General features: G+C 37.9%; 1 protein-coding gene across 4 annotated transcripts in view; it reads right to left on the bottom strand.

The window, feature by feature from the left end:
- PARD3B (par-3 family cell polarity regulator beta) overlaps window positions 1-26813 on the bottom strand; it is a 1009985-nt gene that overhangs the window by 591267 nt on the left and 391905 nt on the right. For all 4 annotated transcript variants that reach the window (XM_086719408.1, XM_025934777.2, XM_086719410.1 and 1 more), the window contains exon 3: window positions 14758-14929. In XM_086719408.1, the coding sequence (XP_086575534.1) occupies window positions 14758-14929 (172 nt within the window). The remainder of the gene's footprint in view (window positions 1-14757; window positions 14930-26813) is intronic.

Genomic DNA, 26813 nt, shown 5'->3' with positions numbered 1-26813 from the left:
GCTTCATTTGGGTCTCCCCACTTTTCTCACTCATTCCTTTTCTGTCCCAGGATCAATCCAGAATACCACATTGTATTTAGTCATCAAATCTCCTCTGGTCTGTGACAGTGTCTCAGGTGTTCCTTGTTGTTCATGACCTTGGAAGTTGCAAAGAGGGCTGGTCAGACATTTTGGAGAATACCCTCAATTTGGGTTTGTCTAATGTTTTTCTCAAGGTTAACCTGAGGTTATAAATTTGGGGGAAGAACACCACTGAGAACATCACATCATAGGTGTCAGCTGACATCTGCCTGGTGACAGTAATCTTGATCCGTTGGTTCAGGTAGAAATGACCAGGTTTCACCACTGTCCACTTACTACTTTTTTTTCTCCGTCTCCTATACTTTGAAATGAGTCATCAAGCTCAGTTCACACTTAAAGGGGGAAGGAATATGTACATATATTATTTGGAACTCTTATCTAAGGAAAATTTGCTCCTCACCACCACCGTTGCCACCTTTATTTATTTATTCAACAAATCATTTATTTATATCAGTACGAACACATGTATATTTATATTGTGGGCTATAAACCAATACTGCATTATTTTGTTGCCAATTTTGCAATATGGTTTTAATGTGTCTTCCCTGAAGATTAATGAAACTGAAACTCCTTTTGTATATTTACTGGCCATTCAACTATCTATATTATATGAAACGCCTTGTTAGAGTTCTGTTCTATTTTCCCTGAGTTGTCTGCTTTTCTCTTATTTCTGGGATTTTGTATATACTTTGGGCATGGCCCTTTGTCAAATATACATATTACAAATGTCTTCTCAGAGTCTGTAACTTTTTTTTTTTTTCCACTTTTTAAATGGTATCAGTTAGTGGACAGAAGTTCTTTAACATGATCCAATTTATCAAAAGTTTCCTATGGCTAGCACTTTTAATGTCCTGTATTAAAAATAAGCCTAGCTCTAAAGGAATGCATATATCCCCCATGTTGTCTTTACAGTTTGTTTGTTGATCTAAATATAAAGGAATGGCAAAAACACTCTATCCTGTGCTAGTTTTTGTGTAAGGTGTGAGGTAGGGGTTAAGATTATTATTATTTTTTCTATATAGATATTGAATTGACTCAGCATCATCTCTTCCCCAGTACACAGCAATGTCAAATCTGACAGCAAACAAATAACTGTCTGCAAGGGACTGCTGCTACAAATTTCTATCCTATGCCATTCATCTCTTTTTGTGCCAAAACCACAATGAATCAATTACTATAACTTTATAAATCTTGGGATCCGGTAAGGTAGCTCCTCCAGATTGTTTGTTCTTCTCTAAGGCTCTCCTGTCAATTCTATTCTAGCATCATTTCTTGAGTTGTTCTCTTAGATGTCTGGTGAGCGGTGGTTGCCCACTTGTATCTCTGTATGAAGTACTCAGTTGCTTAAGAATAACATGTAGCTTCAGTTGTTTTAAAGCATGTTCAGTGACAGGTCTCACTTTAACAGGCATGAACAGGAAGGCAGGCAGTCAGGCTGTCCACCTCCACCCCAGCCCATACCTCAATGCCAAAGAGATTTTACTCTAGGGCAGCCTAAAATCTGAGCCATCTATTAATCTGATTCTATTTACCTTCTATTTCCAGTGGTGTTACTAATCTATTTCCTTCCCTTTACTTTTACTTACAACTGTCATTTCTATGAAAGTTTGGGAAGAAGAAGACACAAAGAAGTATATTTAACCTACTTTTTGGCAACTAAAAGCTGATGTGCTTTACTGCTTTAGTTATAAAGGTGGTGGAATTAGAGTAAGACAGGTATATTTCATAAAGGAAGGTACTAGATTTCAGTGCATGCTATATATATAAATATCACCCATGTTATGTCTCAATTTAAAAAAAATAAAGAAAAAGCATGAGAACTATTGTACTGAATTGTGAACACCTTGAGGAAAAAAGTATATTATAATTTCTATTTGATTTCTATATTCCAATAGATAAGCTCTATACCAAGCATATAATCAACTGTTATTTTAAAGCATTTGTGCTTTAAAAGATATTTGTGCTGATTGATCTCCAAGTTGCTATCCAGAGTCACTTCCCCGTCTTCTAAACCCTGTGCTGGCTGCCAAGAGGCTGACTTCCATTCAGTAACTCAGTCCACCACCCTGGCCAGTTTCCCTCTTGCTGCCTGTTGGGTTTGGCCATTAGGAAGGACCAGCCAGAGAGCAGAGGGTAGGAAGAGATAAATATTAGGATGTTTATTCCTTACCGTGTCCCCTCTCTGCCAGCCCCAACTTTGAAAGTGGTTGCACTAGACCACCTTTGATCACAGGTTCTGATCCTCTAAGGACCTCTTTTCCCCATCTGCAGCTCTCACCAGATTGGTAGGCATTTTCTCCCCTTGCCTGACTTTCAGGCTTTGGCTGGTAAGGGCTCTCCAATCTTTTCAGGATTTGAGTGCCTCACTTTCATGAATAATCTCATTATGAAATTGTCCTCAAATATACCTTTGAGCATGCCATCTGTTTCTTGTTGGCACCCTGACTGATACAGTGATCTAGGTCAGCTGGATTGAGTGAAACATTACAAATAAATTCCTATTCCCTTGTGTGAAGGTACTATCAAACATAAACAGCATGCACTTACCAATTGTAAAAGAAATTCCTATGAACAATCAGGGTGAGGACATGAAAGTAAATACCTGAGTTAAGATAAAAAGAATCAAGCCAATTACCCTTCTACAAATCTCTAAAAACAAGCACAGAGGTATTATTTAAAAACTTTACAGCCATTACACTATTTTGATTAATGTTCCTGAGTATTGTTTTAGCTTCAATAAATCATTTTACTGTTTATCTTCTAAGCCTGAAGAGAGGAAAAACAAATTTAATTTTATGGCTTAGGAGAAGGTATAAAATGACCGGAATCTACATTTATGAGAAAGAAAGAATATGGTGGCATGGGTTGAAAGCGGGAAAAAGGGAGAAAAAAACCATACCAAAATATTAATTACATAAACACAAGATTTTTATAATTTTCTGCCAAATGATCAAAAATAAATTTAATGATAAAATTAATAGTGATTACCACTTATCACATAGCAGGCACTATTGTGTTTTATACTTACATATATATGAATGCCCACTGTATACACACACACACACACACACACACACGTACATATGTAATATAGGTGTGTATATATTTATACAATGGATAATATATAGAGGCATATTTTATAGAAGAAATTGAGACATAGTGAGGCTATATGACTTGTCTAAGATCATCTGGTTTGTAAAGGACAGAGCCATATTTGACTGTGCTTGTATTCTTAATTTCTATACTACATTTTGGTAAATATATTTACATATATACACATTATAATATTTACATATTATATCACCTATAGTCGTCTCCATCCCTTTTGGAAATAATGTGTTGCATACTTATTCATTAAGATACTAGAGAAAACACAACACCAAACATTTTCAGGTTACATTTTGGGTACTAAGAAAAGAACCAATTTTTAAGAGGACATGCATTATAAACAAGAATTTTACCTAGTCTCACATAACTTTTCAGCTTTTAAAGACAGAACACTATCACATGAAATGTATGACAACTACCAACCAAATGCTAAACATTATTTTTAAGAACAGGGGCAACAAGGTAGTCAAGGAAGATCTTCTAAAGAAAATTAATTTTTGAGTGAGTTTTCGAAGAATGTGATGGTTAATCTGAAAAGGAGAAAAGACACAATATTCATTCTCTAAAATTGTCTAAGAAAATCTTTCAAGATGGCCAAGATGCTCCTTCTTAGTACAGCTTGCAGTGTACATGAATTCACATACAGGATAATCATGTTTAGACAGTTTGGACACTTAATTAGAAAATGGTGTTTTGAGTAAGGACAGAGACAGTGAAAATAGAACTTTGACTTTCTGTATCATATAAATAAATCAGGCTGAGGTATAGCCTATAGACTTGGAGAAGAAAAGATCAGGAGTCCAGCCGTAGGAATCCAGCCAGTAATTTATATGGTGCTCAGTAAAAAGGAAGCAAGGAGTTCGTCATTGACATCCACCTCCTGTCTAGGGCACAATTAATTCTTCTGAACAGTGCATTTACTAAACTCACCAGGGTAGAAATCTGGTCTCCAACTTTACTGTCTAGAGTTAAAAGAATACATTTGACTGGAGTGTCAGTGGGAAAAAGGATGGATAGATGGATAAATGTTAGATGGATGGATAAATATTCATTCATCAACCCGGTAGGTCTCTGGAGACCTTCCTTGGGCAGCACAGGACATTGTTAGTGGTAATGGTAAGACTTGGGATCCTACTTGTGTCTGCTCACCTAATGAGAGATAAAACTGGTGCCCAATAAAGATAAAACGAGTGCCCGAAATTGTAAATGAATATTGTACTACAAACTTATAGTTTTATTATTTCCAGAACCTCTCCGTCAAACAAAGACCCAAATAAAAGACAATTAACTAAGCTTTGAGGAGACATCACACATGACTAATGGCATACAATGAAGCTTTTTGTGCACATCTAAATCTACTTATGAGGTAAGACCTTTTTCAACTATGAGGTTTTATAATTGTATGCTCTGTGTTATTATAACAAGAGTTGTAAATTATAAAAATGGAAACCTAACCAAGTTAAGAGATTCACCCAGTAATTTATTTTAAGTCAACTAGATTGCAAGCTGCTTAGGAATGAGTTCATGGCTTGTGCTATTTTATATTCCTCTGGTAGCCTAGCATAATACTCCTCATCTATTGAGCCAGCAATAAATAATTATTGATTACCTGAAGTCAGTGACGGGCACACCACCATCTTCTGTAGCAATGACATCAGATATACTGATTTCCATAGCTACGTCCTTAAGCCCAATCATGGGAAAAGAGCAGATGTTAGCTGTACAAAGGCTAAGTTCTCTGCCATAAGGGCAGTTAATTGTAGCACCCAACTAAAGTCGTGAGGTCAAAGGACATTGTTCCTGAACTGTGACTAAAATACAAAGTTTGCCTCATGCTCTCAGGTCTCTGGGGCACAAAGTCTATTTGTTTTAAAAACACAAGGAGAGTTTAATTGATCATCACAGTTCCAGAGAAGCAGATGACACAAAGCCTTTCAGCTTCTGCCATCCATGTCATTTTTCAGAACAAACAGCCAAAAAATATACAGAAATGCCATTCTTATCGGTGGTTTCAAGAAACATGGACTATGAGGTGATGGCTTCTTTTGACCAATATTATCTTAAAACACCAAATACCAGAGCTATGATTTTAAATACGATGTGGTTAGGCATAAAGCTTTCTAACTTATTTTCCTTGATCATGTCATATTCCACACACGTGCATTAAGTAATTACAGCCAAGCCTTCTATATAAACAAAAAGAAACTAAGCAAGTTACACCACACAATTTCCTTTAATTTTACACACAGAAAAAACAAAAAAAAAACAAAAAAAACAAAAAAACAAAAAGCGAAGCCCCAGATTTCTTCCATCTGTAAAGGAATTTGAAGACTTTAACAGATCTCATAGTTATACAGAAGTCAGAATTTTTTTTCTGGTATTTTTAGAGGGTTTCCTCTATTTTCTGATAGCTATCAAGATTGTCCCATTAAGTCCATGGATAAACAGAATGAGCACCACTTTCTGTGCACCATACGATAGACGCATTGTTTCAATGACAAATTGACAGACTATGGGGGTGATATCTGGGAAGTTGTCTTCTTTTATCTGGTAAACATTTTAAGAAGGGTAAACACAAGAGGGATAGCTTTTCATATGGCAATTGCTAAGCAAAGGCTATCACCTTTCCTTATCACCTTGGGATGTGTGAACGAAGAGATCAAGCTGTTTTAGTACCTCTTACTTTCACATAGTCACCTCAAGATCTTAGTCAAATTTCAAAATGGGTATGAGCAAGGAACTAGCTAAATGTGTGTCTATTGGGTCATAATTCATCAAACAGCTTTATCAGATAAAGCAAATGAGAAAATCCTTAGTCAGACATAAAAGCGTGACCAACTCTGAGTGACTTGTCCCTGAGATGGATCTTCTGTAAATAATCAAATTAGTGGATTTTTTCCCCTCCCCTATCTATCCAGATGGGCAGATGGGCAGAAAGGGGAGGAAAAGAAAATCTTGTGTGCAGGCATCAGCACACACACACACATATACACTCACATGTGCGCACCCCCCCCAACTACCAAAGGCTAAACCTTATATTTAAGTTGTTCATGTAAATGAGGCTTTACCATATACTGAATTGTTAGCGAGATTCTTGAACTTCACACTGCAAAAGTAGATCAGCATAATTATCATAAATCATTTTAGGTGTGATTAGAAATTTATGAGAAATGTAATCAATGGCCACAAAGAATTATATATTTAAAAATCTGAGTCAGATTGTTAAGAATGTTTAATATAGATAAGTAATTTGAAAGCATTTTGAAACAGACATGTGAAACCCAACGAGGCTCTGAAAAGCAGCACCTCTGTCTAGAGAATGAGGGCCCTTCTGCCTGGTCCTGTTTGGCTTTCCCAGGGTACCTGCACAGAAAAGAGGTGGGGGGATGGGCCATAAGAAAGGAAGATGGGGATTGTAATGGTTGGTGAGAAGGGAAGAAGAGACCTGTGTGTGTGTGTGTGTGTGTGTGTGTGTGTGTGTGTGTGTGTGTATTGGGGGTGTTCCCTTTCTTTTGTTAAAAGGACAAACTGCAAATGATTTTATCAGTGGCCCAAGGAACTATCAAAAGTTGACTGTGACAGTATGGCTAACAATATTTTCACTACTCAGGGACTAGGCCTCTGCAAACATGGTCCCACCAGACATACTACTAAGTGCATTGTGCAAAAGAGGCTTGAAAACCCAGGGGTCTAGTATCAAGTGAGCCGTAGGAAGGTGACCTTTCATTCCGCTTGTTTACGAGAGGATCTGTAGGCTCTCAGTGCAGGTCCAGCATCAGCCAGAGGCCCAAGGTGAGGTGGTGAACTTGCATTTTTTTGTTTTTTGGGTTTTGAGGTCATATAATCACCTTAGAAAATTAAAGCTGGAAAAGAGCAAGAGTGAAAGCTTGGTTTCCACATACGATCTTACATTTTTTGAAAAATGGCTAAATGAAATTCCCCTTTAATATTTTTTTCATAAAGTACAACCAACTTAGTGCCAATTTACGTACTACATTTAGCCATTAGACATAGCACACAAAATTGAAAAGATGATAGGAAAAGTGAAGCAGAGAGTAAAAAAGAAATTAAGACAAAATACAAAGACAAACTAGACAGAAAACAGAAAAATGGAAACAGTAGTTCTGTTAGGATCATGGTAATATTTTTCCTTGTTTGACATTCTACAATTTAATAAATAATATCTCACTTAAACGGCACTTCTAAGAGTAAAGAATATTTTCAAGCAAATCTCACTGTTGTTTTTTATAAAATGTTACAAACTGATTGCCTGTCTATGAAGTATGCCTGTATCGACCATTCATCCACAGCTACTCAGAAAAGGTAATGCCAAGTGTGCTGAAAAGTTCTTATTTGAACTGCTTTTCACATTTCTCCTTCACTAACACAAACAAAAGTTACTACTGTGAGGTAATTACCTTGTAATATTTGTTACCAGTAGCTTGTCTTTAGGTATTGATTTTATTCTTTCATTCAACCGAGCACCTCAGGCCTTTTTCCAGAGTATTAAAAATGTTTTAAATATTTGATACATAATCTGTCTACCCACCCCCCCAGCAACTTTCACCTACTCTGAAAACAAACTAAAATAAAAACCAAGACAACAGGAAAAGAAGGATGATGCCAGAAATGGGTTAGAAACGCCGTGACCTCCTTAGCCCTGATTGAGTCACTGTCATAGCAGAAAGCATGCACGCACTTTGTTGACTCTATGGCTGTGACTGATTGATGATAGCCTGGCAAGGTTACCATAGCTAATTACAACATCATTCATGCAAGCCTGCATGGGAAGAAAATACCAGGCTCACAGGGAAGAAAAAAAGAAAAGAAAGAAAAGCTATTCTATAGCTGTTAACTTTTGAATAATCAGCCCCAACAGGAAACAAATAAGATGAAACTCAGTGACCAAATTATGACTTATGGAGTCGTCCAAGCAAATGACCTCAGTTGCCTGGTAATTTCAACTCTGGTTTCACAGCCCACAGCAGAAAGCTTCCAGCAACGGGGAACCCGCACATGCTTGTGCGCTTTGTAGTCAGAATTCAAAGGCTCCGGGAGAAGCCCAGCCTGGCCCTGAGCTTTAGTTCTGCGATGTGTGTGGTGTGACTGTGTTTGTCTAGGGTCAGATGCCAATACTTAAACTCACATTACGGGCACAGCAGCTACTTACACACTACAGCCTAATTAAAGGAATAAACTTCCCCCTTCTTTATTTTTTCCTGAAGATCAGTGCCATAAAGGGATTTGGTTTCCTTAAAAACTCAGACAAATGTTCCCATATGTTTCCCTTATGCAGTAAATTAGACAAAATCAGATAGAAAACGGTCACAATTTCCAACGCTAATCTATGACTATATATATATATATATATATTTTTTCCTGAGAACTACTGAAAAGAAAGGGAAATTCAGTGTTTTGAAAATAATTATAACAAACACACAATCATAATTTCCATTTCAGTTTTGAAGCACAAACACACACGGAAACAATAAAGCATCTGAGGCACCTTCCAGCTTTCAAGTCTCAAAAACAAGAATCACTTTCAAATAGAAAGTAAGCTCATCTTCAAAGTTTAACACGCGAGAGGAGAATAAAGCTAACACCATTTCAACTCCAAACTTTAATCAAATTGTTTTATATCTGGGTAATACGGATCACAAGACTAGCAACAACTAAGTTCCAAATATGTTTTATCCTGACACACTGTTTAAATTACATTGCTAAAATAATTATAACCAAAGAAAATGTTTTCTCACTGAAGCTTGGACCCAACATATCAAGTTTCAGTCAAGAAGTCCTGAAAAAAAAATTATCAAAAGGTCCAAAGTAAAACTACTAATTAATTGAGGCCATGGGACAGAAATTGGCAGGCACATGGACTCAGATTCAAATTCAGCTTTAGAATGAATGAAATTCTCCTAAAAAAAAATCATAGCCTATTAGGGCAAACAAGGTATATTTTATAGATGAGAAAACTGTGAGCCAAGGAGACATGGTGATCACACATCACAAAGAGACCTGGACAGTCTCAGTTCAGAATATTCACTTCTATGGAAATGACAGTTGTGTCCTGATTTATTTTTTGTTTGGAAAAATGTGGTCCTGATAGATATAGGTTAAATGATTACTTGGGAACACAACTAGATCAAATACTCTAGGGTCTGGGACCAGGTCCGTATCACTGGGTCTCAAGGGACGAGGATGGGCCAACCTTGAGACCATGATCTCACAAGGTCTTCTGAGGAACAGCAGAAGGTCCGCTACCACAGATCGAAAGTCAGTACAGGAACAGCCTAGGGGAAACCTAAAAGACTTACTCTTCCAAATTTCAAAGTAATTGTCCTCGTTTGTCTTATGGACACAAGGCCCTACACGCAGAAACTTGCAATGAGAAAAGAATACAACAAATATCCACAATATAGAAAAAAATCACCTATGTATCCCATTAACATATTGGTTTGGGTTCAGTTTTCCCCCCAAACATAAACACATGCATGCATGTGTGTATGCGCAAACATACAAGGGATGAGAAGGCAGAAGCAAATTCATTTTTTTTGAAACCTACAGAAGGATTTAAAAGAAATTTTCTCCATCTTAATTTTCTGGTCTTTATTCCCTTATTAGCTTTTGATTTACAGCTATTCACAGTATCTATTTATTAATTTACACTCTATCTCACTTCTAAAAGGATATGAGGTGGTATTTTATCACATATAGTATTAAAAGACATGGATAATTGAAAACTAAAATTAATCCAAAAACTGTCATGTAGTTGAAAGAGCACTGTACTAGAAGCCAAGAGACGCAGGTTCCAACTCGCGTTTTTACCCAACTAGTTACTTGACATCAGAGCGCACATTTGATTATTTGTAAAATAATGTCAATTGTCCAGAAAACTGCTAATTATGAAATTCTATAGAACTATGTCTAGACCAGCATCTTACAAAAGTTGCTGTCAAGGGCACTAAGAATTCTTTTGAGTGGAAGTGAGTTTCTCCACTGTAGGACCTTCTAAAAGGCCTAAGGATTCTCTGCTGCCTACTCAACAGCCTTCTGCATCCCTCTTTCTCCTGCTAGCATATCCAGTCCTATTTCTCAAAGAGTGAAAGTGAATAAATTAGAATAGCATCCAGAATGTCACTGCACAATATATGTCATTTATTAATTCACTATGATCACATAGTTGTTGAAATTCCAAAATATGTTAAGTACCATAGGATTCCACAAAGAAGACTTGGGAAATCCCTGAGCTAGATGATTTTAAAGCCCAAATGGACTCTGTGAATATGATTCTTTACTGTTTTACCTGGTGGTGTTCTACCATGTCTCTTCTTTTAAATAGGTTTTTTAGGTTAGCAATCTCTAGGCTATACAGTTGAAAGCATTGATCAATTTCAGAAACATAGAATCATCAAGCATTAGCCCAAACTAGCAAATTATTCTACATCAGAACTTAGTCATTTAGGATTACATTAGAAAAACCACTGGAAAATAAATGCTAAGAAACAATTTAAATGAATAAAGTTGGGATTATGTAGATGCCAAACTGATTTAAAACTCCTCTTAAAAATAAATATATATATATATATATCCCATTAGCTTATAGGGTATATATAAGAGTATGAACCTGTTTAGGTCAGAAGAGTTCTTCACTTCATCTTTGTAACTCATCGTTGCCAAATAAAACATTAGGAAATTTATTGTTACCCACTGCACTATCTAAAAGATGTGCACAAGACTTTATACACAAGGTCATATTTGAGCTGGAATTTAAAAGGTGGATACAGGAGCACCTGGGTGGCTCAGTCAGTTAAGCATCAGACTCTTTCCTTCAGCCTAGATCACAATCTCACGGTTCGTGAGATTGAGCCCCACGTTCGGCTCCATGCTGACAGTGCAGAGCATGCTTGGGATTCTCTCTCTCTCTCTTTCTCAAAAATAAAATATTAAATTATTTTTTAAAAAAAGGTAGGTAAAAATTCATCAAGTATAAAAAGAGGCAAAGGGGGAATCAAAGTGAAGAGAACAGTACCTACAAAAGCACAGAGGCTTAAAAGAAAGCAAATCTGGGGAATGGCCAGTGGTTCATGGTGCCTGCAGGTTAAGGTAACTGTGGAAGAGTGGCCAGTAAGAAAGGCAGGCAGAGAGAAAGTAGGTAGATCATGAAGAGCCTGTAAATATGAACTTGCTGCATATCCGATGCATAAGTATTTCATCTTGTGAGAAAAAAACAGGAATGGCGAACTTCTGTATGCATACAGGGAACGTTGTTGGTTTTTAACGAATATTGTTGACGATTATCTTCTGTTGAAAATGATATAAAAATACACTGAATATTGAGCATATTTTTATCTCAGATACAAATAAAACACAAATTTGTGGTGATTAGTATGACCTAATCATAAAAATGTCTTGATTCCTATTATTTGTTTTTTTTTTTAAATTTTTTTTTTCAACGTTTATTTATTTTTGGGACAGAGCATGAACGGGGGAGGGGCAGAGAGAGAGGGAGACACAGAATCGGAAACAGGCTCCAGGCTCTGAGCCATCAGCCCAGAGCCTGACGCGGGGCTCGAACTCCCGGACCGTGAGATGGTGACCTGGCTGAAGTCGGACGCTTAACCAACTGCGCCACCCAGGCGCCCCTATTATTTGTTAAATTGTGTCTCATTAGGAGAGATAAGCATGTGAGCTGATCATGGTTAAATTCCCCATTTTCTTGAATGGGGTCTCAAAAATTTGAAAATGAGTGAGAATAAACCCTGCTTCTGCTGTCCCAGCTGGCACCAATGAGCCCCCCATGAGGAGTAGAACCAGCTCCAATGGCCTCTGGGAGGAGAGTGGGGAGTAGAGATGAAGAGCTGGGGCTCTGGTGTTTGGCATTTTACATGCACCTTGTTATGGTGAAATCACTGGAACACAAACGCTACTTCCACACTAACCACTTCCTCCCCCTTTATCTCAACAGGATCTGGGGGGGGGGGCAATGGCGCCGCGGGGGTCACACTCCTGGGAGAGCCATGAGCATTGCATCTGCTGCCTTGCATATCACCCCACCCTGCCATGACACCTGTCCCATCCATGACCACACCTGCCCTGAGAGCAACAAAAGGAAAACAGAATAAGCAGATACCCAAGCAGGTGGTGTTGCTTCCTTCTTTAATTTCTCTGAGAAACCTGATACATGTTTTGCTTTGCTTTGCTTTTAAAGTTACAGAAATGAAAAGTACTCAATCTGCTGGACCCCGGAGGATAGATAAGGGATAGATTTTTTTCATCATTCATCCCTGCCCAGATTCCTCCAGCTAATTCTGAGGAACCATCTGCATCAGCCTGCTAATGAGTTTGGACATGCCTCTCCACACCATAGGAAGCCACTGGAAGTTGTTAGGCAGGGAGTTATATAATCAGATTTGTGATTTAGAAAGGCAGCTCTAACAGAAGCAAGGATCGGTGCACCCTGTAAAGAGAGAGGTCAGTTTGAGGCCTCTGCAATCGTCTGATTGATGATAAAGCTCTGGCCTGCTGCGACACTCATGTACATGAAGGTGGAAGAAAGTGAGGAGGGCAGGAAAGAAAGAAGAAGAACTGGAGATGATGTCAGGGCTCCAGACCCATTGCTGGAAAGCGACGCTGACCGCTTAATAAAGGTTAGCTAATCTCGTCATTTAATCTGTAGTACCACGTGAAATGGATTTGAAGCCAAGAAATGAATAAGCACTTTCAGGGTTTTGGTTTATATTCACAACATAAATCGCAGACAAACTCTATCAATTTGTTCTCTTACAAACAGCACACGAAAGGCAGCTCAGAAAATTTGCTCCTGACACTGGAGCCAGAGAGGGTTCAAATCCTGGCTCCGCCACCTGATAACTATGTGATTTTGGATAAATCACTTAAGTACCCTATGCCTGTTTCCTCATCTCTTAAAGGAGGGGAGTGACAGAACCCAGCTAAGTACCGTGAGGCTGAAATGGGTTGTTATGAGTAAAGGATTTAGGACACTTAGTGCACCGCTTGGAGCTCGGCGCCTGGCACGTAGTTCCCATTTAATCAAGATTGTTTTCTGTCTCTCTTACCAAAAATCCGTCCTCAGGAAGCACAAAATTCACTTTCAAAGGAAAAGAACCTCAGGTTACCTTTCTTCCTGACTTCAACATTGCATTGCTCAGTTGGTTCAACAAAAGAAGCTGAAAATCTTAAGAAAAACAAACTTCTTTTTTTCCCCGAGAAAGCGAAGAGAAAGGTGAAAACAAATTCTCAAGCCCAGGGCCCTTGGAGGTTCAGCCTTTCGAAGACCACACAGTGCTCGCTTCTAAATAGAATATTAAAACAAGCAAGAGCAATTTTCTCCTTTCGTCTTCCCTTATTGCCTAATTTTCCTCCCGCACCATTTGCATAATGGATAAAAAGGCATCCATTATGCAAATGAATGATAGGGTGGTGAGGTTGTGGAAGACACAAACCTCGCTGTGGATGGAGAGACGCCTCCACAAGGCCCTCCGTCGTCTGCATTCCAGCACACGGCCTCACTGGCCGGGTTTCCAAAGGATAGAGGAGAATTGTGAAGATTATAGGTCATTAATTTCTACTTGGTTTATTACAAAGGCAGCACCACAGATGCTTTCCAGAACATTTGTACCAAATACGGGTATTCAATATTGTGGTATGTAAAACAAACTTTACAGTAAACATTTTGTTTCAGATGGGAAAAACGAGTACTCTCTAGGACTTACAATTTTAAGCATGTTCTTTGCTTTGCAAGCGAAAGATTCCCCTTGCAAAGTAGTAAAAGCCTCTGTTCTTCTATCTGGAGAATTAACCTGTATAACAGGTGCTCAGAGCAGTCTCAAAACATATGCATACATTCAACAGGAATGAAAATTTGTTTTAAGTACCAAAATGTTAGTGGATTTTCAAAAGCTTCATGCTGTTAAACGGACCTAAATTTATCTTTAAGAGTTATCACCAAAAACTGACATTTCTCTTGGAGATGTAAATGCACTGAAACTGTAGAAGAATGTTTATTTTTCTCCCAATGCCTTCAAAACAAAAATAAAGAATTCTGAACAAAATTACCAGGTGGGTTGTTCTCGCTTGAATAAATGAGGAGGACAAAATTAAGAAATTAACTTCAAACGTTTCCTCCAAACTCTGAGATACATCATTTGGGGAGAAAAAGAAGGCGGCTGAAACAGAAAGCGACCTTTGTTTCTAGTCCAAATTCCTTGATAACCCTTAGCTTTTGCCAAATGACACTCTTCAGGGACATTTTCTTAAAGTGATCCTCACAGGCTACAGATAAGCCACATCACTTACAGACCAGCCTGTCCTGTAGGATACTTCGAGAGGATGCGGTTCAGATTTGCCCGCAATGCAAGCAAAAACCGCATCCACTTGTCTGAGCATCGACTACAAAGAGCTATGTGAAAATAATTTAAAGAAAAGACAGACCAGATTTTTAAAGAAAGATACTAAGAGGATACGTCATATTGTAGAAGCAACTCATAATCAGCAAGCTGATGTATTTCAATCAGGTGAAAAACATACTAGTGAAAATGTACATACCTAATTTTAGAGCAGAAGGGGTTACTTCGATCTCCCCACCAATTGGTTTAAATGCAGCCAACTGGGCAGCCACTTCCGTCTCAAAGGCATCTGGGGTCTGCTGACCTGCAAGGTTTCCACTGGGGCTCTCAATCTTGTGGAGTGGTTCTTGTTCATCAAACACAGCAATCAGCTACAAACAAATCCAACAACACTCATTACTTGGTATGACATGCATCATCACACAACACTGTATCTCGCTGATTGTGATCTTTATTTGATTTTAAAGAAAATGGCCTCTGACAACGTCAAACTTGAATGTTACTGCCCCACAACTCTCCACTCAATAGGTCTAAAAGCATTGTAACCAGGAATTAATTGTTTGCGATTCTTGAAATAAAGAACCAATTTTTGGCTCTTTTGAAATAAGGAAATGGCTGCCCCTTCCCCTTGCCACCTTCACCAATATTCCTAAAAGGACTTCAGTATTTTTAAGAGTCTTTCCAGAAATAAAAAGTCGAAGATGCAGAAGCTGAGGATAGGTCTACTTGAAAAAAGAGGACATTCAAGGCTCAGAGAGCTGAGATATTATAAAATCCATAATTACAGCTGCCCTTTTAGACACGATCACAACAAATGAATGCGTATATTTCCATACAATGTGTTCATTTTGTGCACATAGATATCATCCCCTTTTTATACATCCCTTTAATTCTGTTCTCTTCCTTCATGACACTGTGCTGACTGGTTCAGTCCAATGAACGCCAAGTCCAAAGAGACTAAACGTCAGCACTTTCAACCAAATTATTACTATCTTCATTTCAATTTCATTTCATAGGAGAACTATGTTTCTTAATATAGAACTATTAACATAGAACTATTAATATAAAACATTTAATTGTCCATTCCAAGTCATTTTTCATAAAGGGCAAAATAAAATAAAATAAAATATTCCAGTAATTGCCCAAGCACTGCTGTATCAACAGTGAGGACAGCCCTGCTCAAACTGTATTTTTGGCCAGCAGACAGCACCTCCACGGAGGACCTTCACAAGCGTCTCATCAAGTGCCGTGGAAAAGTCCAAATGTGTGTGCAGTAGGCAGCAAGAGGATGCTACTGTCAACCCAGGAAAGAGCAGTGTGGGCAACTTTGAAATCTGCTAGTAAATCTTTAGATAGTTTTCATTCATTACATAAAACAAACCTACTTATGATTCAAGCATTTATTTAGGAAAGGCACAGAAAGCCCCATTCATAAGGGAATCTCGTTGGCAATAGTATTAATAACACAAATGCAGGAGTAATCAATCAAAACATCATAAATTCCAAGTTGAGTCTTTCAAAAGAAATGAATACAATTAGGGATATGCAAATTGACTACTCAGAAATAATTTTCATAATTGACTACTCATTTCCAGTATGGAGACTTCTTTAATTGGAAAATCCAACAATCCTCTTACCACAGGAAAGAAATGCTACTCCCAAGGCATTATTTTTAATTCTTGAAATTGAGCACATATATTTTCTATTTTTAATTGGTAGTAATGATGAACTGATTTGAGAGAAGACTTAAATGGATTAATAACGAAAGATTATTCTAGTATAAAAATAATCAGTAGAACTGTATCTTTCTAATCATCTGGTCAAAGTGAAGAGTTTAAAACTTTAAATCTTGAAAAGGAAAATAAAATCAGTTTTTAAAATGTGCTAGAAGTGTTATTTTCATCACTATTTTTGTGACATGATTATAATTTCAGTTTTGCATATTGGTGAATTCTAACACATTTTAGTAACATTTACTTTAATTGCCAATCGGCAAGGTGAAGCGGCTTATTATGTGGGTTCTATGAACAATTTTGTGTTAGTGAAGAGTAATACCTTACTCTTCCCTCTCCCTACATCCTTAACTGCTAGTAAATGCAGTGCGCCTTACATATTGGGGAAAAGAGAAAAAAACTGAGTATCAGTTTGGAGCATAATACACAATCTTAAAACTGATAACTCATCAACTACGCCATTATCTATGTTTATTATGTAACCTTTCCTCCCCAAGATACTCTCCTGTTTTCCATACTATTATATCCATACAAGTTTACAGCAGATGTAACAACAATGGTACGCCTACTTATCAAATGAGAGAACATAATAGTTCGGAGATTTTGTTTCCCAAAGGGAGAGGCCAAACAGTAATTGGTACTAGAATCTAGTCTTTTTCATTTCTAACTCAGGGTTTCAGACCACACTGTGACTGTTTTCCAACAAGAGAGCTGTAAAAAGAGAGGATATCTTGTAAAATATTTGTGGTTTGTCCACTAGGATGCTATATCCTAAAGAATACGATAAAGAATGGAGAGAAAAGGCAATAGTCGTCACAAAGATGATGATAATAAGAAGTGGAGTATTCCCAAATCTGATAGTCCGTCTCCCAGTCCCACAATTGACAGGAATTATCTTCACAACGTCTACCCTAGATGTACAGATGGATGGATGAATGAATGAGACGGCCTCTCTTCCTGGAAAGAAGAGGTTCGGTTCCTGAATCGGTGGTGCCCAAACAAAGTCTTTGGCTTCATTGGTGCTGGCTGATAAGAAACTCTCCATGCGGTCTGCATTTCAACATCTACCATATGCACACTTGTTTCAAAACTGACAATTTCTTTAAATCGTACATTGTAGGTGCTTATTAGCTAGATTACTTGCTTCATCAGAACACCTCCATTATCAGGTAACAGAGTTCCCAGTAGACGGTGTTACAGAGATGCATTAATTAACATAAATCATGGTTCTGGTTCCTCAACAGAGGCATGCTGATTTCCAACATGATAGAAAAAGAAGCTGGACAGGAAAGAAGAAATTCTATTTAACTTTTTTTCTGTTGTTAAGGTTTCACCTAGACTAAACTTCTATGGCATGTGGAAGATTTTTCACTGACATCTTTGGGACTATAGTAACCTAAACATTATGCAAAATGCAAACAGGTAATATTTCATTTGGATGCCTTTCTCTTCTGCTGCCCTATCCATCTTCTGGCAACCCTTCTGTTCTCCTTCTGCAATGCTTGTATTCTCACGTCACCCAGCACAACACCAACATTTCCCAAAGACCCCATAATCCAAACTCTTTTCACAGAGTCATTATTTCTAATCAAAACTCCTGTCCTCACAGATCTCTGTCAGTATTTAGGCATCTCATCCCCAGACGTACACAGGAAGGTTGGTCCACAAATATACTATTCATTCTCCCACCCCAAACAAAAAGAAAAACCAACAACAGAAAGGTTTAAGAAACCTTCTCAGGACCCATTTACCCCTGTAGATAATACCCCGTTTCTCTACTTTCCTTAAAAGCAAAATCTGAAAATGTCTGTCTACAGAGCAGTTTCCAATCTCTACAGAGCAGTTTCCAAAGAACTCCTGTTCTTTGCTGAGACCACACTTGTCAGGCTCTTGCCCCTCCATTCCATGGAAACTGCTCTTATGAAGGTCAAAACCAATCTTTAGATAGCTAAATCCCAAGCCACTTATCTGGCTTGATTTTAGGACACAGTTCAACATGCCTCTTAAATTGTTTTGTTGACTTGTCTTCCCGGACATCTCTTGTGACCATCCGTTAAATTTCCTTTTACTTATTCCTCCTCGTCTCTAAAAATGTGACAGAGAACACATCTAAGTTATTTTGGACATCTCATTTGTCTCATGGCATAGATGTAAGTATACGCTCATAAATTCCAAATTTAAACCTCCAACCCAGAGCTTCTTCTCGAACTCCAGGCTTATATGGTCCATCACCTAACATAACATGTGAAAAACTGAAAAAATGATCTTCCAAAGCTCTTCTCACAATCTTTTTACATTCAAATTACTGGCAGTCCATCCGTCCAACTGCTCAGGAGAAAAATCTCATATTCACCCTTGATGCCTTTTTCCATCCCTCCCTTCATCTCTCATACACCCCACACACATCCAGTTTGTGAACAAATCTCAAAATATAATCAGAGTTTACCTGCTTCTCGCCCCTCTACTCTCATCACTTTGGGCCCAGCTACCACAATCTCTCCCATGGATCACTGCAATAATTTCCTGTGTGGTCTTATTTCCACCCATGCTCCCTTCTAATCCATTCTCAATACAGCAGCCAGAGTGATCCTACTAAAACACAAGATGGGTCACGTGTCTCCTTTGGTCAGTCACCTTCCCATGTCACAGTGAAGCTCAAGTCCTTGCAATGGACTATCTGGTCATAAGCTCCTTGGGACATATCTGACCACATGTTCTGAGTACGTTCTCCCTTGCTCTCAGGATTCTATCCATCTATGATTTCTTCTTTGTTCCTGACTCAGTGTCTTTGTATTTGCTGTTCTCTCTGTCTGAAATAGTCTTCCCCAGACACCTACATGGTTTGTTCCTCTGTCCTTCCAATCCTTACTCAAATGCCAGGCATTTGCTGACCACACGATCTTAATTGCAACATCATAGCCACTTTCTATCCTCCCTTCTTTTTTCTTTATCGCATTTATTGCCCTCTCAATGTTTCATTTTTTGTCTTATTTATTGTCTGTTTTTTTCTCACTGTGCTAGAATATAAGCTCCAAGGAAACAGTGATTTTTGTTTTTTCTGTTGTATCCCCATCGCCTAGATTGGTGAGTATACACAATAGGCACTGAACATATGTTTGTTGGAATAAAGCTAAAAGAAAGCAAGAACAGATACTAAAACCTAATATAGCAAGTAAAAGATACCTAGATTTTTTCACGTGTTTTTAGAATAAACATCCAAATTATTATTTTTTTAGAAATGAATGCATATAAACAACCTGTACCTACCCATAAGCCCCTCCAAGTGTCATCATCATTATTACTGTTGTTCTGGTTTTGTTCTTATGGGTGGTGGGGGAGAGAAATTCCTACTTTTCTATTCGACACGAAGAGAAATTGCTTCTGCCACGTCAGGCTCCAAAAAGAGAGATTATGTGTGTTCTCTTTCTTTTTCAGGCTCAATTTTGAAAGGGAGAATCTGCTTATTTGGTCTCTGAAGGAGTACAAGTGGTACACCAGGGGTGGAGAGCACATGGAGAGGGAGGCAGGGTTAGCGGTGTAGTCTGAGATGGCATTCCACAAGCTCACGATTCAACTGTGCAGCCCATACAAATTCAGGTCTTCCATTTCACGTTCTACCAGCTTTCTGTGATTGTTTTAATATGACGCTATTTTCTCTTTAATGTGCCAGTAAAATTAAGGCACTGGGAGAATGTACAATGTTTATCTTACATGTTTTCTACCTCTGTTTGAGAGGTCAAGGTGGAGTGCAATTCTCAGGAGCACACCTAACTTCTAACTAGGACTTAAGAAAACATGTAAAAATAAACACACTAATGTAGCATGTAAAATGATATTCAATAATTAGATCTCAGTTGTCCGTGCTGATGGTGCTCCCAGTTCAAGGGCTAGGCACTAGCTTTGGTAACTGCAAGCATCCCCTGGCCACCCCAGAAGGCCTATGGGAAGAACATCTGAAATTGGGATTCTTCTAGCAAAATGATCACCCATAAAACTTCACTTTAGAGAATATTTCCATCTTTTTCTCATACCTTGTGTAGATCAAAATAATGAAAAAGTCAACAACAACAACAAATTCAAAGATGAAAAGAAATGGAAGAATTTTGGGTAATTTACAATTATCTGTGAAACCTGAATAATAGACTTGATCAAAAGAGTCATGTGTTCTCTGCAATTTCACACCATCAATATCACTTCGAGGACTCAGACCTGTTCCTATGATTAAACAGTAAGACTATTATGATCAATATCACTAGTAAAGGGCTGTGTGTTTGCGTGTGTGTGGGGAGCGTGTGAGTCACGTGGAGGTAGAATGTTAAGTTCCTTGATAATATCCCTAACATGCCTAAACACTTCAGCACAGAGCCTGGTACACAATGGAAGGTTAAATGTTAATTCCTTTTCCTACCATAGCTAACATTCTCTGGCTTCCAGACTAAATCCCACTTGATTTGTTTATCCATATTCTGCTTTTACTTTGTTGATTCTCTTTAATCTCTTCATCACAGGATTGACAGAGGAACAGAGAAAGTACCAAGATCAAACACATCAAATAGGTCATTTTTGTTTTTCTTTTTTGTCTTCCTCTTCATCACACAACCCGTAGACACGCTTTACCTCTCTTCCCACCCTGCAAAACATGGGTTGTGCTGTTTCCACCGCAGCTTGAAGCAATATACCAATGCCTTTAGCTTCTCCAGTCACAAGTAAATATTTTCATAATAAATGCCACCAAGGGTATTTATTGCAGAGTCCCTCAATATTCATGATGTGGCTTGCTCTGTTATCAACCTACAGCATTCTGTCACTTTTTAGAGCCTGAGTTTTTATAATTGAATGCTATTATCTTTAGCCTATAGAGAAAATCAAAAAGAATCATCCAAATGCCCATAGAACATGATTTATAAAAGTATATTTTTTGTATTAGAAATTACAGTTAGGAAATTGTGGCTCTATTTTAATTACACGTCAAGTACACTCACGTACTACTAAGAAAAACTTATTTGCCATATTGAGTTCTTTGGGTTAAACTCTTGAATTTAACAACACACTGTTATTTTTACCGTTTCATACATATTTCATATTACCGACAACTATCAAGTAAAATTCAAAGACAAAGGAAAAAAAACAGGATCCTACAAAACAAAATTAGAATCATTTGTCTCAAATCTTAATAAACACAATTAAATCTAAGTAAGACTGTGAAATTACAACCATTTCACAAGTACAGGAAAACACATTATCACCTTTGGGAAGAGAGTGAAACACGGAAGAATTTCATTTAAATGTATACATATCTGCTTGTAACTAAACAACAATGGGCTATGTGACTTAATTTTATGCCACTTTAAACAAAGGTTTGAAAACAGGTGATCTTCCTTCATAGGATTTTGACAGCTAGCTAAAAGCATTTAATCCAGATTTTTAAAATGAGCATGCTCAAATTTGCATCTTCATCAGATGCAAGCATCAGATCAAGTATCCTCAGAGCAAGTATGCCACAGCTCTGATTCTCAGAAAGTTCAATCGACATTCAGTAAATGAGATAAAACCAATTTTCATTTCCTCTCCAAACTGAAAAATCTGTAATAGGGACCTTTACAAACTTTACAGCTTTAAGCTTCATGCTAAAGAAAATAACATAATTTATTCAACTGTACTAAGAATCCTATTTATTCTTATCACATTTTCAAAAGGCAGCTGCCTACACTGCTGGTAATAACAAAAAGCATGCCTATTAAAAAAACACCGATACTTTGGCCAAAACTGCATTTACCTTTAATTATGCAGTAGCTCACTAAGAAGTCAGGTATACAATAAATACATTTATACTGAATCGTATTTTTCCTGTGACTGACTCAAGTTTGAGAGCCTTATTTTTTATTTGTTTATTTTTGTTACATTCATTCTTCACTTTCCTGCATAGTAACAACTCACCATTTATGAAACAACCTTCAAAACCGACACCTAATATACACATGGAAAGCCTGAAGACACTTTCCTCTGTGCCCTTGACCATCCATAGCAGTGGTCGGGTAAAGGGCTCCATGGAGATCAGGTGGTAGCCACCAAGCTCTAATCCTAAAGGGCCCTGTGGGACAGCTACGGAGAAAGCAAACACGTAAAGAAGCAGGAAGAAGTTTCAAGCATTCTGAGGTAACACAAATGTCAGAAATTAAAAAAAAAAAAAACAAAAAAAAAACAGCATCTCTGGCTTTGTCAGTAATAGTATTTCCACTGTCTCTGAATTACACACACTAAAAATAACCGACACAAAAGAAAGTGGAAGATCCTTGGGTTAAACTGGTTGAGAAAACTCAAAAATGATGCCAATTCGCTGAGTGGCTTTGCTTGCCATTTACTCTGTATATCACGGACGTTCCTCAATTTTATCCAATCCCAAGGGCTTTGAAGGTCTTGGGAGAGTGTACGTTAGTGTAAATGAAGACAATGTTTTAAAATGCAGGGATACACATACACACAAATGACTTCTTCTTCAAATCATTCTCAACTAAATCACACACATCTAACCTGCATTTCTAAAAGAATATTCTTTTCTAAGGAAGCGTACCCGACACAAGAAAACATAAAGTAGCACGTGGAAAAATATTTTGTAAATGACAAAGCATACATGCCTTTAAAATGTTGTAACTTTCACGTTAGTATTATTTTACTGGCTCAGTTTTTTTCTCCTTTCTTCCCTACAGCTTCTATTCTCTACCCTAAACCAAAGCTGGAACGGCCTCAGAAACACCTTTTTGGTAATTTCTTGGCCAAGGTCCAGCGCTGCCACAGTCATCCATAGATATGTCAACAGATCCTTGAAGGCAGTAACTTACTGGAATCTAAGGCTGATTTCTCTCTGCAGGGATTATTCATCACAACAAAATGCCTCAGTGCATCTCCAGGTCCTTACGTCTCCATTGTAAAGGCCTCAATTTGCTTCTGGCTTCTAGTCCAGCCCCCGGATGTTTACCCACAACACTACTGCTGAAATGGGCTTTCCATCATACAAAGTGGCATGGTCTTGCTCCAAGTTAAAATTCTTTATATTCTCATAGTTTCCAAGATGTAGTTCAAGGCCTTCTACTGGGTTCTATGTTGTTCCCACAATACTGTCCATGTCTCTATCATTACCAGTCACATAGCACAAGCATCTTGACTTACTTGCCTCTATAACTGTCAGCTACTTGAAACCATGAGTCACATAACTAAAAAATGTATTTACCAAATAATTAGCCAGCCTTCACTATGTGCTGGGCACTGTTCTAAGTACTTACATATTCTATTTCATTTTCATAAGAAAACTTCTCAGAAAAACAGTATTATCCCCACTTTACAGATGAGAGAATTCAAGTATAACCTGACCTTGTATTCCAAGCTGCTCGTGAGTACTTGCCACATGGAAGGGAGTGAGGGAAATGGTTTACATTCTCTGCTTTTCCAGAGAGAAAGGGCAAATGTGGCCATTTGGATGGATGTGGACACCATCTCCCTAAATCCTTGATTTTTCCAACCAGTTGGGAGTAAAGGTAACCTCCCTTACCACGTATGCTCCTACAGAGGGCAAAATAGCTTCTGTCAGCTTTGAGGCTCAATGTAAGATGACATTTTACAATTGTTCCATCTCAAATCCACTTAGTATATTATGATCCCAACCCCGTTTGTTGGTGGACTGCATTTATGTACTTGACTTTCTTCCAGAGGAGACCTTCTGAAATTATAAAACTAATGTGTGTGTGAACATACTTAGTTTTGAAACAAACACAATCGTACGGTGTTCTCTACTACGTCTGACGGTTAGAAGAACCCTGCTTCTTTGTACTAATGACTGCAATCCAGGGTGCGTTGCTTAATTTTGTGGATTAATGAGTAAGCAATCAAATGTGATTTTAAGTCATGAATATAACAAACATACTATTCATTTATTTTGACAAGTATTTTAATTTATGAGACTTGGCTACAAATAGAACAGTCTATTTGGTAAAAGGAAAAAAAAAAAGAAACCTTTCTGCTTTTAAGACAACTCAACAGCTCTCAGATAATAAACCTCTGCAGAGAATGATGACAAAGCCACCACCACCTTCTAAAGACAGATAAAGAACTGATAGGTTGATACAAAAAACAATGAGATCTTACTGGATCATTAAAATGTCCAAGGAGACAATGCTGCATGCACTTGAGCTGTAGGCACGGTCTTTGGGGCTTGCCAACCACATGGAGGGTTCTAACTAAAACAGGTCAGTGTTGGCCTGAGGCAGATGTCGCCTAGCCTGTCACCTTGGTAGCCTAAGACACAAGTTTCAACAGTTTCACGTGTCTCCGAGGTGGCCTCACATTCCAGGCCTGAGGTCCCCCAAGGCCAGACAACGTGGTGAGTGGCCAACGACTACAAGGGAGTTTTCAACTCCCTGAAAATTAGCTGGTGATTAATTGGTACTACATTTCATCAGACTGGTGAGGGAACAGACTCTTTAGCAAAGACACATTTAGCAAATTGGCCCGAGCACCGGCTGATTGACCTCGTGACAGGTCCGATGATGTTCTACTTTCTCCAGCATTTGGTGACAGCTGAACAACCGGCGAAGACTACGCAAAGGTCAGCGTGCAGCCTGATTGAGGGATGAGGAAGCACTTCTCTTAAATATTCCATTTAGACTCAGATCTTCCTTGTCATGGGTGACAAGGCTTTGAAGCCGATATTTTAAAAAATTAACACTGCACTTGCAGGTGGGTTTCGCTACTGAACCCCTTCCGTCTGAGTGGTAAAGCTAACCTTTTCCTTTAGCTTCTAATTGCTCCACATCTCCTTAACTAGTGATAATGTGGCTAGCCCTGCTGGGATGGGTGTTGACTTTGGGAGCATCTAAATGTCAAGATTTGTAATTATGATTGTGGGTGTATTAAACTCACATAGAATGATGCCTCGCTAATTGGGGCCTGAAGACAAGAAGCCCAGGGTCCTTGCTCCTTGCTCACAATCGCAGGAGGGGTATTACCTCTTCCAGGAGTACTTGTGCTTCAGGTCTTGCCTCTAATTGTAGGAAGAGCATCTTTCAGAGTTAGTTGCAAATTTATATGTTTTGTGCAAAAGGCCTTCTTCCTAAAGCATCTAGAATGTATTTTGTCAGCGTGAAAACTAGGATTTGTTTCTAAATTAAAAAAAAAAAATGACACACACTGAGCATAGTTACAGAAAAAAAAATGGAACACATGTTTTGAAATTAGGGCTGGACCCCAAAATTCAGGTTGCTAAGACCATCAGCAATCTTGGGTTTCAAAAGCCAGTGTTTACACTAAACTCTCAAACCCAGTAGCCACTTTTGCACTTTGCTACTCTAGGCTTTTATGTTTCTCAGGTAGGAAGAGAAGAGAAGAGAAGAGAAGAGAAGAGAAGAGAAGAGAAGAGAAGAGAAGAGAAGAGAAGAGAAGAGAGAAGAGAAGAGGACAAGAGAGAAGAGAAAAAGAAAAAAAAAGAAAAAAGAAGAGAAGAGAAAAGAAAAGTGCTTAGGCAAGAAGAGGTAGGACTCGCAATCTCTCCCAGGGGAAAGAAAACTTCAACTTCAAAAGGGTGTCACTAGGGACACTTGTGAAAACGCACAGTAGAAAAGAAGACATACAAGATAATCTAAAATCCCAGAAAACTCCTGTTACAATATCGGTGCCTTTTGTCCACTCTTCTCTTCTATGGATTTACATATATATCTCAACGTTACTTGAACCATACTTCATGACACACAATTTTCTGATACTTTCACTTAGGATTTTCTTGTATACAGTTTTCTCTAATTTTAATCTGCAAAAAATGAAGAAAACTCATGCCTGAATAATATTGCATAACATAATAAGTCATATAAATAATTTAGCCATCCTGCCATTCAGGACACATGAAAATGAAGGTTATCTAGGCAAAGCAGTATCATTTTTTCAACCACTGCCAATTTTACAGACAATATTATATTCTCCTGATTAAAGGTTAATTATTTGATTACTAGTGATATTGAAAATAATTCTATAAGCCATTTTTATTTCTTCAGTGGATGGTCTGTTCATACCCTTTGCCCTTCTGTTCCATTTTATTTATCAGCATGTATTAGCTCTTTTCATTTTAAGTATATTGTCTTTTTTTTTATCTTTGCAAAATGTTTGACAGTTTACTTTTCATTTTTGTTTATGATGCAAAAATTTTCATTGCATGGTACTCCACTCGTTTAAAACCCTCTATTAAATCTTCAAAGGTCCCTTGTAAATAGGTACTCACCTGGAACCAGTAATACTTTATGATGGGCAAGTAGTAAAACAATGTTGGTTTCATTTAATTTACTACTTTGATAGTCCTGTAAGACAGAGCAGGTGGGAAATGTTCTGATTGATGGGCATTTGGTTTTTAAATCATACATACCTATTCTAAACAAATGCAGATTGATAAAGCTACTTCAATAAAGCAATCACAAATAAAATTGTAACATTTCACTGATTTCATAATCCAACTAATTCATTAGTTTTTGCAGATTCTTTATGC

The sequence above is a fragment of the Puma concolor genome, chromosome C1, assembly GCF_028749965.1.
Source record: "Puma concolor isolate L17-30 chromosome C1, mPumCon1.1.hap2, whole genome shotgun sequence".
Lineage (NCBI taxonomy): Eukaryota > Metazoa > Chordata > Mammalia > Carnivora > Felidae > Puma > Puma concolor.
The sequence above is the reverse complement of the archived record's forward strand: the minus strand, read 5'-3'. Positions and strand labels throughout refer to the sequence as shown.